Raw genomic sequence first — 12,824 nt, 5'->3', positions numbered from 1 at the left:
CTTTCACGTATTTGAGTATTTCCTTTGTGTTTGTGTCAGAGACTTACTACTAGAGGCCCTGTGTTTTTCCTTAGTTACACTTTTATACTGCCATTTCATATTAAAAATCTTATTTATAAAATGTTGCATCTTATTCCAAATTATTTCTTTAAAACTTTGTGTTCCATCATTAATTCTGTTTGTATCTTCACCAAAAATATCTTTGTAAGCAAGGTATAGTGTATATTCCTTGATAAAAGGTTTATTACATTTCAGAGATGACTGATTTGCTAAGAATTTTCTGCTAATTTCCTTAGAAGCAGCAATCCATGTACCAGTTACCATATCTTTTCTGGAGCTCAAACACCAACATTACTGCAAAATTAGTGGCATGCTGTAAGTAGCACACTACTGAGAGGGCAAGGAATACCACTGCCACACCTAAATATAGCCTTATAAACTGCTATAGAGTTTATCCAATCTAAATATACAACTGAAAAACCTGTGCTCAGGCAGAGCTCCTTCTCTTCACACATCAGTCTGGTCTTGTGTAGGGAAAACTGGAAACATCCAAACAATTTTCTAGGTTTTCAGTCTCGGTAGCTGAGCTCTGGGAGCAAACTTAGGACATTGCCATGTTGCTCATATATGCACTGAAGCTGTTTTCCGTTTATGTTGCAAAACAGATTTCTCTAGTAAAATGCTTATTAGCTAAGGTAGGGATTACTAAGAGAATTAAACTAATTTTAAGCTTATTATTGAGCACTTTCTGCAAAGCTAAAGTTAGTTCAATTTATTCTTTCATAGCTTTTGAGACCAGCAGAAGGGAAGCCAGGATATGTAGGCAAGAATTTGAACAGATGAAAAAAAGAAGATACGAGCGTTTCAGCCAGTGTTTTGAGCATGTTTCAGTAGCTATCGATCAGATCTACAAGAAACTCTGCAGAAACAGTTGTGCTCAGGTGTGTAATGTTTTAAAGTACTTGGTTTAAAAAAAGTTTACTAGCTTGCTTTCCCTCAATTATAATTGGAATCATAATAGTGAAAGTTTCATTAACTAGAACAGTAGAATTCACTTTTTTTACTCTCCAAAGATATGTGATGGTTTCAGTCTTGAACATGAAGTTTATGCAAACTGACTAGAAGACAAAGATCATTAGGAGAATCACAATTACATGAAGAAAAGATAGCATCTACCAGTCTACATTTACCTGCAGCTTTCTTCTGTGCAAGGGAGGGATGGACTAATGCAGTCTCTCTTTTGGGAGTTTGTTTATTTGATTTTAGACTTCTGGAATACCATGAAGGATGCGTAAAGTATATTCACTATTTTTGGCTTTTAAAATAAATATTATTGGTTCACAGATCTAGTGGTGGGTATAGCAAGCATCCAGAACATTCAAGTATCCATATAACCAGTTAACAAGACTATTTTAGATACCTTGACCCTAGCATTTTTGTTTTAGCACTCCGTACACTTCTCTAAATAAATGGGGAAAAAAATCACTCTTACACATACCCAGTTCATATCAGAATATTTATTTATAAAGAACTCTAGAACAATTGCTTCTCTGTATTAACTCCTCATCAGTCATTCAGCATGTACTTCTGAAACTTACAAAAGAAAAATGTTACCAGTCTTTCAAAGTAAATTATAGGAAATCTCCCACACAATTTGTGCACAAAAAGTTCAGCAAATTTTTAAGTATTTCTGCAAATTAATTCAGGTTTTGCTCCATACCACAGACACACTTTCCACGCTTTTTCTCCCTCAAAGAGAACGTGAGAGTTTAATTGTATACAGGAGATTTAACAACATAGATCTTCACAGCAATAACTGATATCTTCCTGTGCCCAACATGTAAGATATCCTTTCTGGCCTCATAAAACCCAAGTTCATACCCCTTCTTATTGAAGGCGGCCAGGGAGTTAAAGTTGAGATCACTCAGCAGTATTAAGAGTGGGAGATCTGGAATAACCACACTTCAACAGTTAGTTATAAAATAACGTGTGGAGAAAGCCTCTGTGCAAACTTATACCAGTAGCATAGCAGTTAGCAATCCCTTTCTTGTATTTTAAACAGCGTGGTCTAGATCCGGCAACGGATGTACTACAGAGAGTGAGTTGGAATGATATATAGACTCTGACTTACTTTATACAGTCTCTTGTATGGCTGTTGTGTGTGGTGTGTGGGTTTTTTTTTTTTTTTTTAGAAATGTTACAGCCATTTAACAAGATTTTACTCTGTCATTTGTTTAAAAAAAATTAGTGCAAGACAGATTAGAGGTATGGCAGAGGTTGGTGGATGAACTAAAACATAAGGAATGTATTTAATTCCTGCATACCTTCATAATTTAGCTGGGCCGGCCAAGTTTAGGGGAAACATAATTATTATAAACAAGTAACACTGGTGAGAGAGCTACTTTACCTCGCAAGTTACTTAAGGTTCTCCAAATCCATATAGGGGCTCTGAATAAAGGATTTAAGTTGATGATGTGCTTTCAAAAAAGGGAATTAGACAATTGGGTCGGGAAAAGTAAACCTCTCTTCACTACATAGAAAAGTATAAATTTCCTTATCTCCCAGCCAGTGTTTTATAAAACAGAGCTGACACATGTATAATCAGACAGAGAAATACAAGGCATCTCTCATTTTAGACTGTTTGAAGTCTGTTAAAACACACATGGATATCTGTCATGGCAGATGACAGCTATGTTCTCTGTCTTCAAGTCAAAGATCTCCCTCCAGTTAGAAACAAATACACCATTTACTGTAAACTCTCTATATCTAGGGAATATTGTAATTTTCACTCAGAGAGGGAAGAGGGAACTATCTTAATAGGTCATTTTTAATTTTATTAAGCACTGAACAAAGTTGCAAGAGCACAGAGTGGAAAACCTACTTGGAGTGGAGACATCTAGGTAGAGGGTGCCATTTTACTTGCACTGAAAAAGGAGAAAATGCTTGCCAGGATAGAGGATCAGGTTTACATAGATAATACTTCTAATGTAAGAAAATGAATTTTGAAAGTTGAAAATTGACCTAATTGGTCAGTTGTTTGTCTTAAATTTGAAGTGGATATTTCAAGAGATGACATGCTGTCATAGCAGCAGCAGCTGCATATAAGATTGACTTCTGAGTGACTGTCTGCCTGAAAACTCTCAAAGGACTGAAGAGCAAGTGACTCAAGTAAATTGCTTAGCAATGTCAGAGTAAGGGAGAAAGCAGGCATCCCTGTCTTGTCTCCCTCTCAAGTAAAATCATCAAAGGAAAACTTATTGGTCATTACAGCAGCTCTAGGAGAAGCATACAAAATCTGACTTCCTCTCTCTTGAGGTCTGGTCCACAGATCCTCATTGTGAGTCATAGCCTGTCTGTAGCTGTAGGGGGAAAAATCAAAGCTGATTGGATAGCTGAGGGACTAGCCCCCACCTTCTGGAGTTCCCCTCATTTCCCCCCCCCCCTCCTATAGCTATTGGCGGGTCTGTGGTATCAGCATTGCTTGTAAGAGACAGAATTAAGAAAAATCTGAAGACACAAGTTGTCTCCTGTCTGGAATTGTCACAGTTGTTGCCTCCTATCCCCCAACTATTCAGGTTGCAGGCTAAGAGGTTGGACAAGAAAGGTCCAAACAGGAAACTGAGCAAGGCTGTGTTCCTCCTGCTCTGTATTCCTGCCAAATGCTGCAAAAGGAGAAGTTTGTGCCTGGTGCAGCTGCCTCATTCACTGGGTTGGAAAGGTTTTGTTTTGTCTGCCTTATCCTGATCCAGGAGTTCCCCACCAGCAAGGAGTCTGATAGCCAGGTTGCAAATGTCTTGAAGGATGGCCCTTCAGCAACCAGAGGCAGTTACATCAGGGTAGCAGCCTGGCACAGGGAAACCATAAGCGGGACCAGCTGAATCTGCCATGGGCAGAGCATGGAGTGGCCGAAAAGGCCATTTGTGTGTATGCCCTCCCACAGTGCATGTCTCATCAGTCCCACCCTCTCCCGTCAGGCAATTTGGTCTCCTTTCCTTAGCCCTAGGGGAAGTCCGGAATTCTGCATGGAGAGGAGGAGAAGATAGGAATCTCCTTCAGGAAGAAATTCCCTCTTAGGCTATGGAGCTCTTGGATTTGGCATGAAAAATACCTTTACTGTAGAGGCTGCCATCTTGTGAGCCCCAGGAAACAGCTGCAGTGTCCCTTACAGGGATTCTGTCCACACTCAAAAGGGCAAAGATAAATAGATGCCTGTTAACAGAAGAGTTTTGCAGGGCTCTTCATCTGACTCAGGTTCCTAGTGTCACCTCCCCTAAGGAGTGAAAATTAAAGGAGAAAGGGGTTCAAGAAATTACCTCAAACTTAGGAGAAAACTGACCTGTTTTTCTATGGACCGCAATTCCTCTGACTCATCACCAGAGAGTGCCAGAGCTAATGGCTCTCTTCACAAGATGTTATACGTGGAAAGAAAAAGCATAGTAAAAGAAATATAAATTGTTTACATCTGGTTCTTTTTCATCTTCCTCCTCCAATTCGTTTTCATTCTGAGCATTGTCCAAAAAAAAAAGCTAGAAAATCTGTTCAACCTAAGTCCAAGAGAGGAATAAAGAAGTCAAGAGGAAAGTTAGGATGATCTTCACAAGAGGAAGGTTAATTCAGTCTCAGAGTCTGAGCTGCAGGATGAAGTGAAGCAAGAGGATCTTTTGCCAACTGAATTATCTGAGATGAAGTTACAAAAGCTGATTAGATACTTGGGTATTCAGTCGGATGAGTTAGTGAGAAAAAAAATTGTGGTGGAAGAAGAGAGGACTAGTAAGTGGGCTGTAGTCCACGAAAGCTTATGCTCTAATAAATTTGTTAGTCTCTAAGGTGCCACAAGTACTCCTGTTCTTCTTTTTGCGGATACAGACTAACACGGCTGTTACTCTGAAACCTATAGAAATTACAAAAGTTTTTTCCCCAACTTGTTCAAAATCTGAACCACACGTTCCCCTTCGTGTCTTTTGGGGGAAGGTAATTAAGGCTGAATGGGAAGCACCAACAAAGTCTGTGAGATTGTCCAGGCATGCCAAAAAAATTCTACAGCATGCACCATAGCAAAAAGCAGATTGCTCTGTCTACTGTGGGAAGAGAGACAGTTTACTGGAACTAGTCAGTCATTGCTGTCCCAAAGGAGAGGGACTTTTTCCCCAAAAGAACCCAATGACTGCAGACTGGAAATATCACTATGCCATAATGAGGCTTCATCTTCCTCTCTGAAGGCTTCTGCTGCAGCACCATGTTTTGCAAGAGCAGTACTCACCTGGACAAACTGTTTAGGAGTCAGACTGGCCAAAAACAGCCAAGAAATCACTTCAGTTAGGTTCAGAGTTAATGAACATCTTAGTGCCTTCAGCATTCATAGCTGATGCAACCAGGGGTGCTTCTGTGTTTTCAGTACATGCTATGGCCTCCAATGTTGTCAAGGCTGTATCCCCACTTTGAACTTTAGGGTACAAATGTAGGGGCCTGCATGGAAACTTCTAAGCTTAACTACCAGCTTAGCTCTGGTCCGCTGCCACCATCCCAAGGCTAATTTCCTTCCCTGGGTAGCCTTGAGAGACCTTCACCAATTCCCTGGTGAATACAGATCCAAACCCCTTGGATCTTAAAACAAGGAGAAATTAACCATTCCCCTCCTTCCTCCCACCAACTCCTGGTGAATACCCCAGTTCCAACCCCCCTGGGATCTAAAACAAGGAAAAAATCAATCAGGTTCTTAAAAAGAAGGTTTTTAATTAAAGAAAAAGGTAAAAATCATCTCTGTAAAATCAGTATGGAAATAACCTTACAGGGTAATCAAACTTAAAGAGCTCAGAGGACTCCCCTCTAGTCTTAGGTTCAAAGTACAGCAAACAAAGATAAACACTCTAGTAAAAGGTACATTTACAAGTTGAGAAAACAAAGGAAAACTAACACGCCTTGCCTGGCTATTTACTTACAAGTTTGAAATAGGAGAGACTTGTTTAGAAAGATGTGGAGAACCTGGATTGATGTCTGGTCCCTCTCAGTCCCGAGAGCGAACACACTCCCAAACAAAGAACACAAACAAAAGCCTTCCCCCACCCAAGATTTGAAAGTATCTTGTCCCCTTATTGGTCCTTTAGGTCAGATGCCAGCCAGGTTACCTGAGCTTCTTAACCCTTTACAGGGAAAAGGATTTTGGAGTCTCTGGCCAGGAGGGATTTTATAGTACTGTACACAGGACAGCTGTTACCCTTCCCTTTATAGTTATGACAAATGTAGTGACTTGATGGCACCTCTGGAAGGGCGACAGACCAGACAAAATCACGTTAGCAACTTCAAAATATTTAGAAGGTTGGTTATTTGGGGAACCATTAGACAAAGCAGATAAAAAAAAATATTTTATTTATCTTCAGATAAATAAAAAAAAATGTGACAAAACTCTCAACTCCAAATCTGGGAAAAGGGATAGCTGGCTTTATTTCAGGTCTAAATATCCTTTCTGTGGCTGTTCCTCTAAGTATGGAAGGCAAGACTACAACAAAAGCAAATAGAACAAGTCTAAGCCTGGAAAGGAGAGAGACCAGTCTTCCTGCAGTGTAAATTCCAACACTAGAAACAATCTATGACTACAGTCAGGAGAGTTCCAATGAGCAACACCTAAGGGGAGGACTGTTAAAATTCAAGGACCAATGGCCTATCTCCACATTGGACAGATGGGTGCTGAATGTGGTTTGACGGAAGTACATCACAGAATTTTGAAATCATTTTTCTCTCTTCTCTGGTATCTTCAAATCTGCAAAGTAGGTGTGATCTGTAGTCTTTAGTATATTATCTTTCAGGAATCAGTGTAATAGAGAGAGTTCCCGAGGCAGCGATGTTCTCTGGCCACTACTCAGTTTTGTTTCTGGTACCCAAGAGGTCTGGGGAGGACAGAGAAGTATTGGAGACCAGATTCAGTCTGGAGATTAAGTCCATACTGGTGGCCATCTGCCAGAGGGATTACCTCACATCAGTAGATTTGAAGGAGACCTATCTTCATATGCCAGTTCACCAGGTGCACAGGAGATTTCTGTAATTCACTCATGACACGGATAATTTTCAGTACAAAGTGCTGCCTTTTGTACTGTTCTCTGCACCTAAAGCATTCATGAAAATCCTCAGTGTTCTGGTTGCTATTCTCAGGCAAATGGGGATACAAATATACTCTTTCTAGACAACATTATAATCAGAATCCTGTCCAAAGAGAGAGCCACTCAAGCAACAATCCAAATGTTACAACAGCATGGATTATAGTAAATTTTGGAAAGCGTTATCTTCAGCCATCTCAGTGCCTTGTTCATCTTGGAGTGTTGATAGACTCAGAGGCCCATAAAATCTTTGTCAGCCAAAATACAGAGCAAGATCAGATCAGCAGTTACCCTTTTGAGGGCGTCCTAGGCCCCCTAATGAGTGTTCTAGGGATGATCATGTCATAATGAGTTTTCTAGGAATAGTGCTAGGAGCAAGCTCCAGAGTTTCCTGCTGTCCCTTCCCTGCTGTTTTCTGACTTTTCCATCTCTGAAAGTGAGCATTCCGTCACTCGTATTGAAATCCCGGGATTGGTGGATGAGCCCAGATTGATTTTAGGAAGGATGGCCATAGCCGAGCCAGAGAGATCTGTCATAACAATAGATGCCAGTCTAGAAGGATGGGAAGCATTCTCTGAGAAGTCGATGGCTGTAGGGACATGGTTCTTCTTGGAACTAAAGAAGAGCATACATTTTTCTAGAGATGAGGGCAATAAAATATGCTGTTCAACAACTGGCCTCAGTATTATTGAATGGTGGTCTTCTGGTAATGGCGGACAATGTCAGCGATGGCATACATAAACCATTGAGTGGAAGGGGAGAGGACTCAGGTTAAGGGATCTACAAAAGGAACAGTATCATTGCTGCAGTGAGCAGAGGCTCATCTACAGTCTATCAGGGCCTTGCATATCAAGGGCACCAATCCAACAGTGGGCACCAGAGCTCATTCAGTACACGGGCAGTGAAGGGGCATTGAAATCTGTAAAGTTGCAACTTGGTCATCTGTGTAAACATTGACTAAATTTTACAAGATAGATATTCATCTTCAGATGATGCAGCCTTTGACAGGTGGGTCCTGCATTCTGTGATGATTCCTTTCTCTGTGATATTATTTTGTTCTCGCCCTAGGAATTTTGTCATTGCTAAGAATATCCCACACTGAGGATCTGTGGACCTAGCCCTGAGAAAGAATGGGAAAATTTGTGGCAGCTTACCTGAAAATTTCCCTTTCTTCGAACAGATCTGTCCCTCCCTGAAAAAGGCAGATCTGTTTAACTCATGCTTAAAGTTCTCTGCAGTAGTTAAAATGTTCTTGTTGTTCGTAATGTTCTCTTGTTGAATATTTTTCGCAAGATGAGAGAGTTGGGGTTTTTTAGTTTCATAGTCCACAGGAGTTAGTGGTGGAAGCATCTTGAAACTGAGGTGGTCTCCTGAAGGTGGGGACTAGTCCCTCATCAGCTATCCACCTAGCTTTTTTTCTGCTCCCTGCAGGTACAGACAGGCAATGACCCATTGTCAATCTTTGGATCTTTCCCTTCAAAGAAGGGAAAGTTTTCAGGTAAGAAACCATGAATTCTCCCAATTTGAGGAAGTTGCTGCTAAAGTAAAATTTGTGAAGAACCTCTGGAAAATATCTGCATTCAGTTCTTTCAAAAGTCTTTTCCATCTCCAAGGAAGTCAGCTAAGCTTGGGGACCTCTAAAATGCCTAAAACGAGGCTGTGAGGCAAGTATCTGGTGTTGAGCAGTGAGGAGCAGCTGAAGATAAGACAGTCTGATCCCCTGAGGAGGAGAAGAAGAGAGTTCAGGCAAGAGAAAAATTTTAGACAGAAGCCTAACATTTATGTTCAATAGAAGAATGGAGCAGTGAGAGACAGAGATTTCATGGTTTCAGTATTAAAAACTTCTTCACCCTCTCAGTTCCTTCTTACCACCCGTGATGGTTGGTTGGAGTGCCTTCCCCTTGACTTGCAAGTGGATAGCATTTTTTCTCTTTATCTCTCATCCTTGTTTGTCTTGTACATAGTTTGTTTACAGTAGTTAGTCAGTAAGTAGGTGTTAAGTAGTGTTAGTTAGTAAATTAGAGTCCCAGCAGGATCTTAGCCCCAGGCGGGGCATGCAGTGGTCTCCAGGTTTTAAGCCTTGTTCTGCCTGCAACAGATCTATGCATATTAGCGACCCCCCCATAGCAGCTGCCTACGGTGCTTGAGAGAGTCGCGTGTGAAGGACACGTGTCATATTTGAATGAATTTTTGTCCTAGAACTCAAAAGGAGCACAACCGCCTACATCCCTTCCAGTTGGCCTGGTCGCGAGTCACCTTAGACCACTGGGTGCTTGGCATTGTATCTCTGGGCTAAACACTGCATTCTTTCCTACCTTGCTTGAAGGACAAGGTGGTACAAATCCTGACAGACAACACCACCTCGATGTTTTACATCAACAAGCAAGGCAGGGCCCAATCGTCAGCCCTCTGCCAACAAGCTGTCCATTTCTGGGACTTCTGTGTGCAGCATGCCATTCATCTTATGGCTGCGCACCTTCCCAGGGCCAGAAACGTGTTAGTGGATCACCTCAGCAGGTCCTTCTCTTCTCACCACAAGTGATCACACTGACCACCTCTGGATGGAGTGATCTTCCAAAGGTGCCACCCGCCCCCCAGGTGGACTTGTTTGCGTCCTGACAGAGCAGGAAGTGCCAGGTGTTCTGCTCAACTCAGGGGATTGACCTAGGCTCCCTGTCAGATGCCTTTTTGCTCCAGTGGTCAGGGGGCTCTGATGTATGCCTTCCCACCAGTGCCCTTAATCCACAGAGTTCTCATGAAGATCAGACAGCACAAGGTGAAGGTAATCCTGATAGCCCTGGCTTGGTCTCGCCTGCACTGGTTCGGCACGCTGTTGGACATTTCAGTGGCCACCCCGCTGCAGCTGCCTCTCTGGTCAGTTCTGCTGTCCCAGAACCACAGCAATCTTCTGCACCCGAACTTGGCAGCGCTGCATCTGACAGTTTTGCTGCTATGTGGCTGAATGCAGAACAGGAGTACTCGGTCCATTATCCAGAAGTTACTGTTGGGTAGCAGAAAGCCCTCGGCCAGGGTGACCTACCTGGCCAAGTGGAAAAGGTTCTGGGGTTTGGACCAGGGTATCCACCCCGAGCAGGCCTTGCTGCAGTCAGTGTTGGACTACCTTCTGCATCTCAAGCTCTAGGGCCTGTTTCTTTCATTGATTAAGGTCCACTTGGCCGCTATTTCAGCCTTCCATCCTCCGTTCCAGGGCAGGTCAGTCTTCACCCATGACATGATGGTTCTTTTTTGAAGGGCCTGGAGCGACTCTATCCCCACATCCATGACCCTGTCCCTCCTTAGGACCTGAATCTCATGCTGTCACGACTCATGGGTCCCCCCTTCGAGCTTTTGGCTTCCTGCTCCCTTCTTCTGCTTTCCTGGAAGGCTTCTTTCTTGGTGTCAATAATGTCTGCCCACAGGGTCTCTGAGATTAGGATGCTTACTTTGGAGCCACTCTGTATGGTATTCTACAAGGACGAGGTCCAGCTGCAACCGCACCCAGCTTTCTTGCCCACGGTAGTTTCGCAGTTTCATACAAGCCAGGACATATACTTACCTGTCTTCTTTCCAAAACCTCATAAGTCAGAAGAGGAGTGCAAATTGCACTCTCTGGATGTCAGGAGAGCAATAGCCTTTTGCATTGAAAGGACTAAGCCGTTCTGTAAGTTGACGCAGTTGTTCATTGCAGCAGCAGACAGGATGAAAGGTCTTCCAGTGTCTGCCTAGAGAATTTCATCATGGATCACCGCCTGCATCTGTTTCTGTTATGATCTGGTGAAAGTGCCTCCACTGGCGATTGTAACTGCCCACTTGACTAGGGCACAAGCCCGGGCAGCGGCCTTCCTGGCCCAAGTGCCTATTCAAGATATCGGCAGGGCCGCTACCTGGTTGTGCATCCACACATTTACATCTCATTACACACTTACCTAGCAGGCCCAAGACAATGCTGGCTTCAGTAAAGCAGTATGGCAAGCCACATGACTATGAACTTCGAGCCCACCTCAGTGGATTCAGCTTGTGAATCACCTAGAATGGAATTGACATGAGCAAGCACTCAAAGAAGAAACAACGGTTACCTACCTCTTGTAACTGTTGTTCAAGATGTGTTGCTCATGTCCATTCCATTACCCGCCCTCCTACTCCTCTGTCGGAGTTGTCGTCAAGAAGGAACTGAGATGGCATCGGGCCGGCAGTGCCTAATATACTGATGCATGAGCACAGCATTCCAGAGGGCACCACTGCCAACCCTATGGGTACCACTCAGGCAGAAATCTCCGAAAAATGTGCACGTGGGCACGCACACTCCTAGAATGGAATGGACATGAGCAACACATCTCGAACAAGAGTTACAAAAGACAGGTAACTGTTTTTTAACACTTTGCATGGGTGCTATTCGTTTTGTAACAGCCTATAAATATGAAAATTACTTAATTTATTTTATCGTCCAAGTAAAATGAAATAAACTAAACAGATAGTGAAAAGTAAATTGAGATTTTTTCTTAAAATGAGTGTCTTTAATAACCTGAAGTGATATTGGTAACAAAGATAAGGAACAGTGTTGAAAATATGACTAAGATGTCAGTCTGCCTTAAATGGTGGTTCTTTGATTATGATGTCTGTCATATTCCAAAAGTTTCACAAGATGTGGTTCTAGAAAAATCTATTTTAGCAATGTCTTTCTTAAATACAGATACACAGTTATTCACTACAAATCAGCCAAAATGTCATATTTAAACTTTAAAATACAAACAATAGCAACCCTAAGCTAAACATTTCATATGTTTCAGTATTAACTAAATATTAGGGCATGTGTATTTCAGGCATTTCTCAGTCCCGAGAACCCCGAGGAACCATATCTAGAAGGCATTAGCTATAACTGTGTGGCTCCTGGAAAACGCTTTATGCCAATGGACAACTTGTCAGGAGGTGAAAAATCTGTGGCAGCACTGGCTCTTGTGTTTGCAATACACAGGTAATATGGTGAAATAGATTTTACAGTACCATCTTTTTACTAATCTTTGAGCATCAGTGGTATGGAAACAAATGTAGCATAGTATTTTCAGAAGGCATTTTGAACATTTGTTATGTCCAAAAATGTATTTTACATTCCTATTCTGTTCTTGACATTACTATTTCTTGGTCAAAATTTTATGGGACAAGCTAAATCCCCAAAATATTAGTATATCTATATAAAACTAATTGACTCTCTTATTTTTAAGTTTCCGCCCTGCCCCTTTCTTTATTTTGGATGAAGTGGACGCTGCACTGGATAACACAAACATTGGCAAAGTAAGTTATTCCTTCTGTTATCTGAAATTAATTTACAGATTGTCATAACTATAAAGGGAAGGGTAACAGCCCTCCTGTGTACAGTACTATAAAATCCCTCCTGGCCAGAGACTCCAAAATCCTTTTACCTGTAAAGGATTAAGAAGCTCAGGTAACCTGGCTGACACCTGACCCAAAGGTGCACCCTTGTGGAGTTAATTAACCTATCTAGCCGACTTAACCCCTTTCATTCTTCCGTGGTGTGGACACCTCATCACAGTTGTATTGCATTAAAAAAGAAATTCCAGATAGATTTTTTTTTTTAAATCTACCCTTAACTCTGCCTGTTGAGCCAGAGTATGATAGGGGTCTGAGATGTGTAGTGCTGAAATATAATATTATGCTGAATATATAACCACAACTGTAATTTTAATGTTGTACAAATTACGTGAAGATCTTAATAGA

The 12,824-nt window shown here is 41.9% G+C and overlaps 1 protein-coding gene across 7 annotated transcripts in view; it reads left to right on the top strand.

Moving 5' to 3' along the window:
* SMC1B (structural maintenance of chromosomes 1B) overlaps positions 1-12,824 on the top strand; it is a 78,910-nt gene that overhangs the window by 60,465 nt on the left and 5,621 nt on the right. For all 7 annotated transcript variants that reach the window (XM_065570090.1, XM_065570074.1, XM_065570056.1 and 4 more), the window contains 3 exons: positions 787-941; positions 11,912-12,063; positions 12,311-12,380. In XM_065570090.1, the coding sequence (XP_065426162.1) occupies positions 787-941; positions 11,912-12,063; positions 12,311-12,380 (377 nt within the window). The remainder of the gene's footprint in view (positions 1-786; positions 942-11,911; positions 12,064-12,310; positions 12,381-12,824) is intronic.

The sequence above is a fragment of the Chrysemys picta genome, chromosome 1, assembly GCF_011386835.1.
Source record: "Chrysemys picta bellii isolate R12L10 chromosome 1, ASM1138683v2, whole genome shotgun sequence".
In the NCBI taxonomy this organism is placed as follows: domain Eukaryota; kingdom Metazoa; phylum Chordata; order Testudines; family Emydidae; genus Chrysemys; species Chrysemys picta.
Note: the sequence above shows the minus strand (reverse complement) of the source record. Positions and strands in the feature narration are given on the sequence as shown.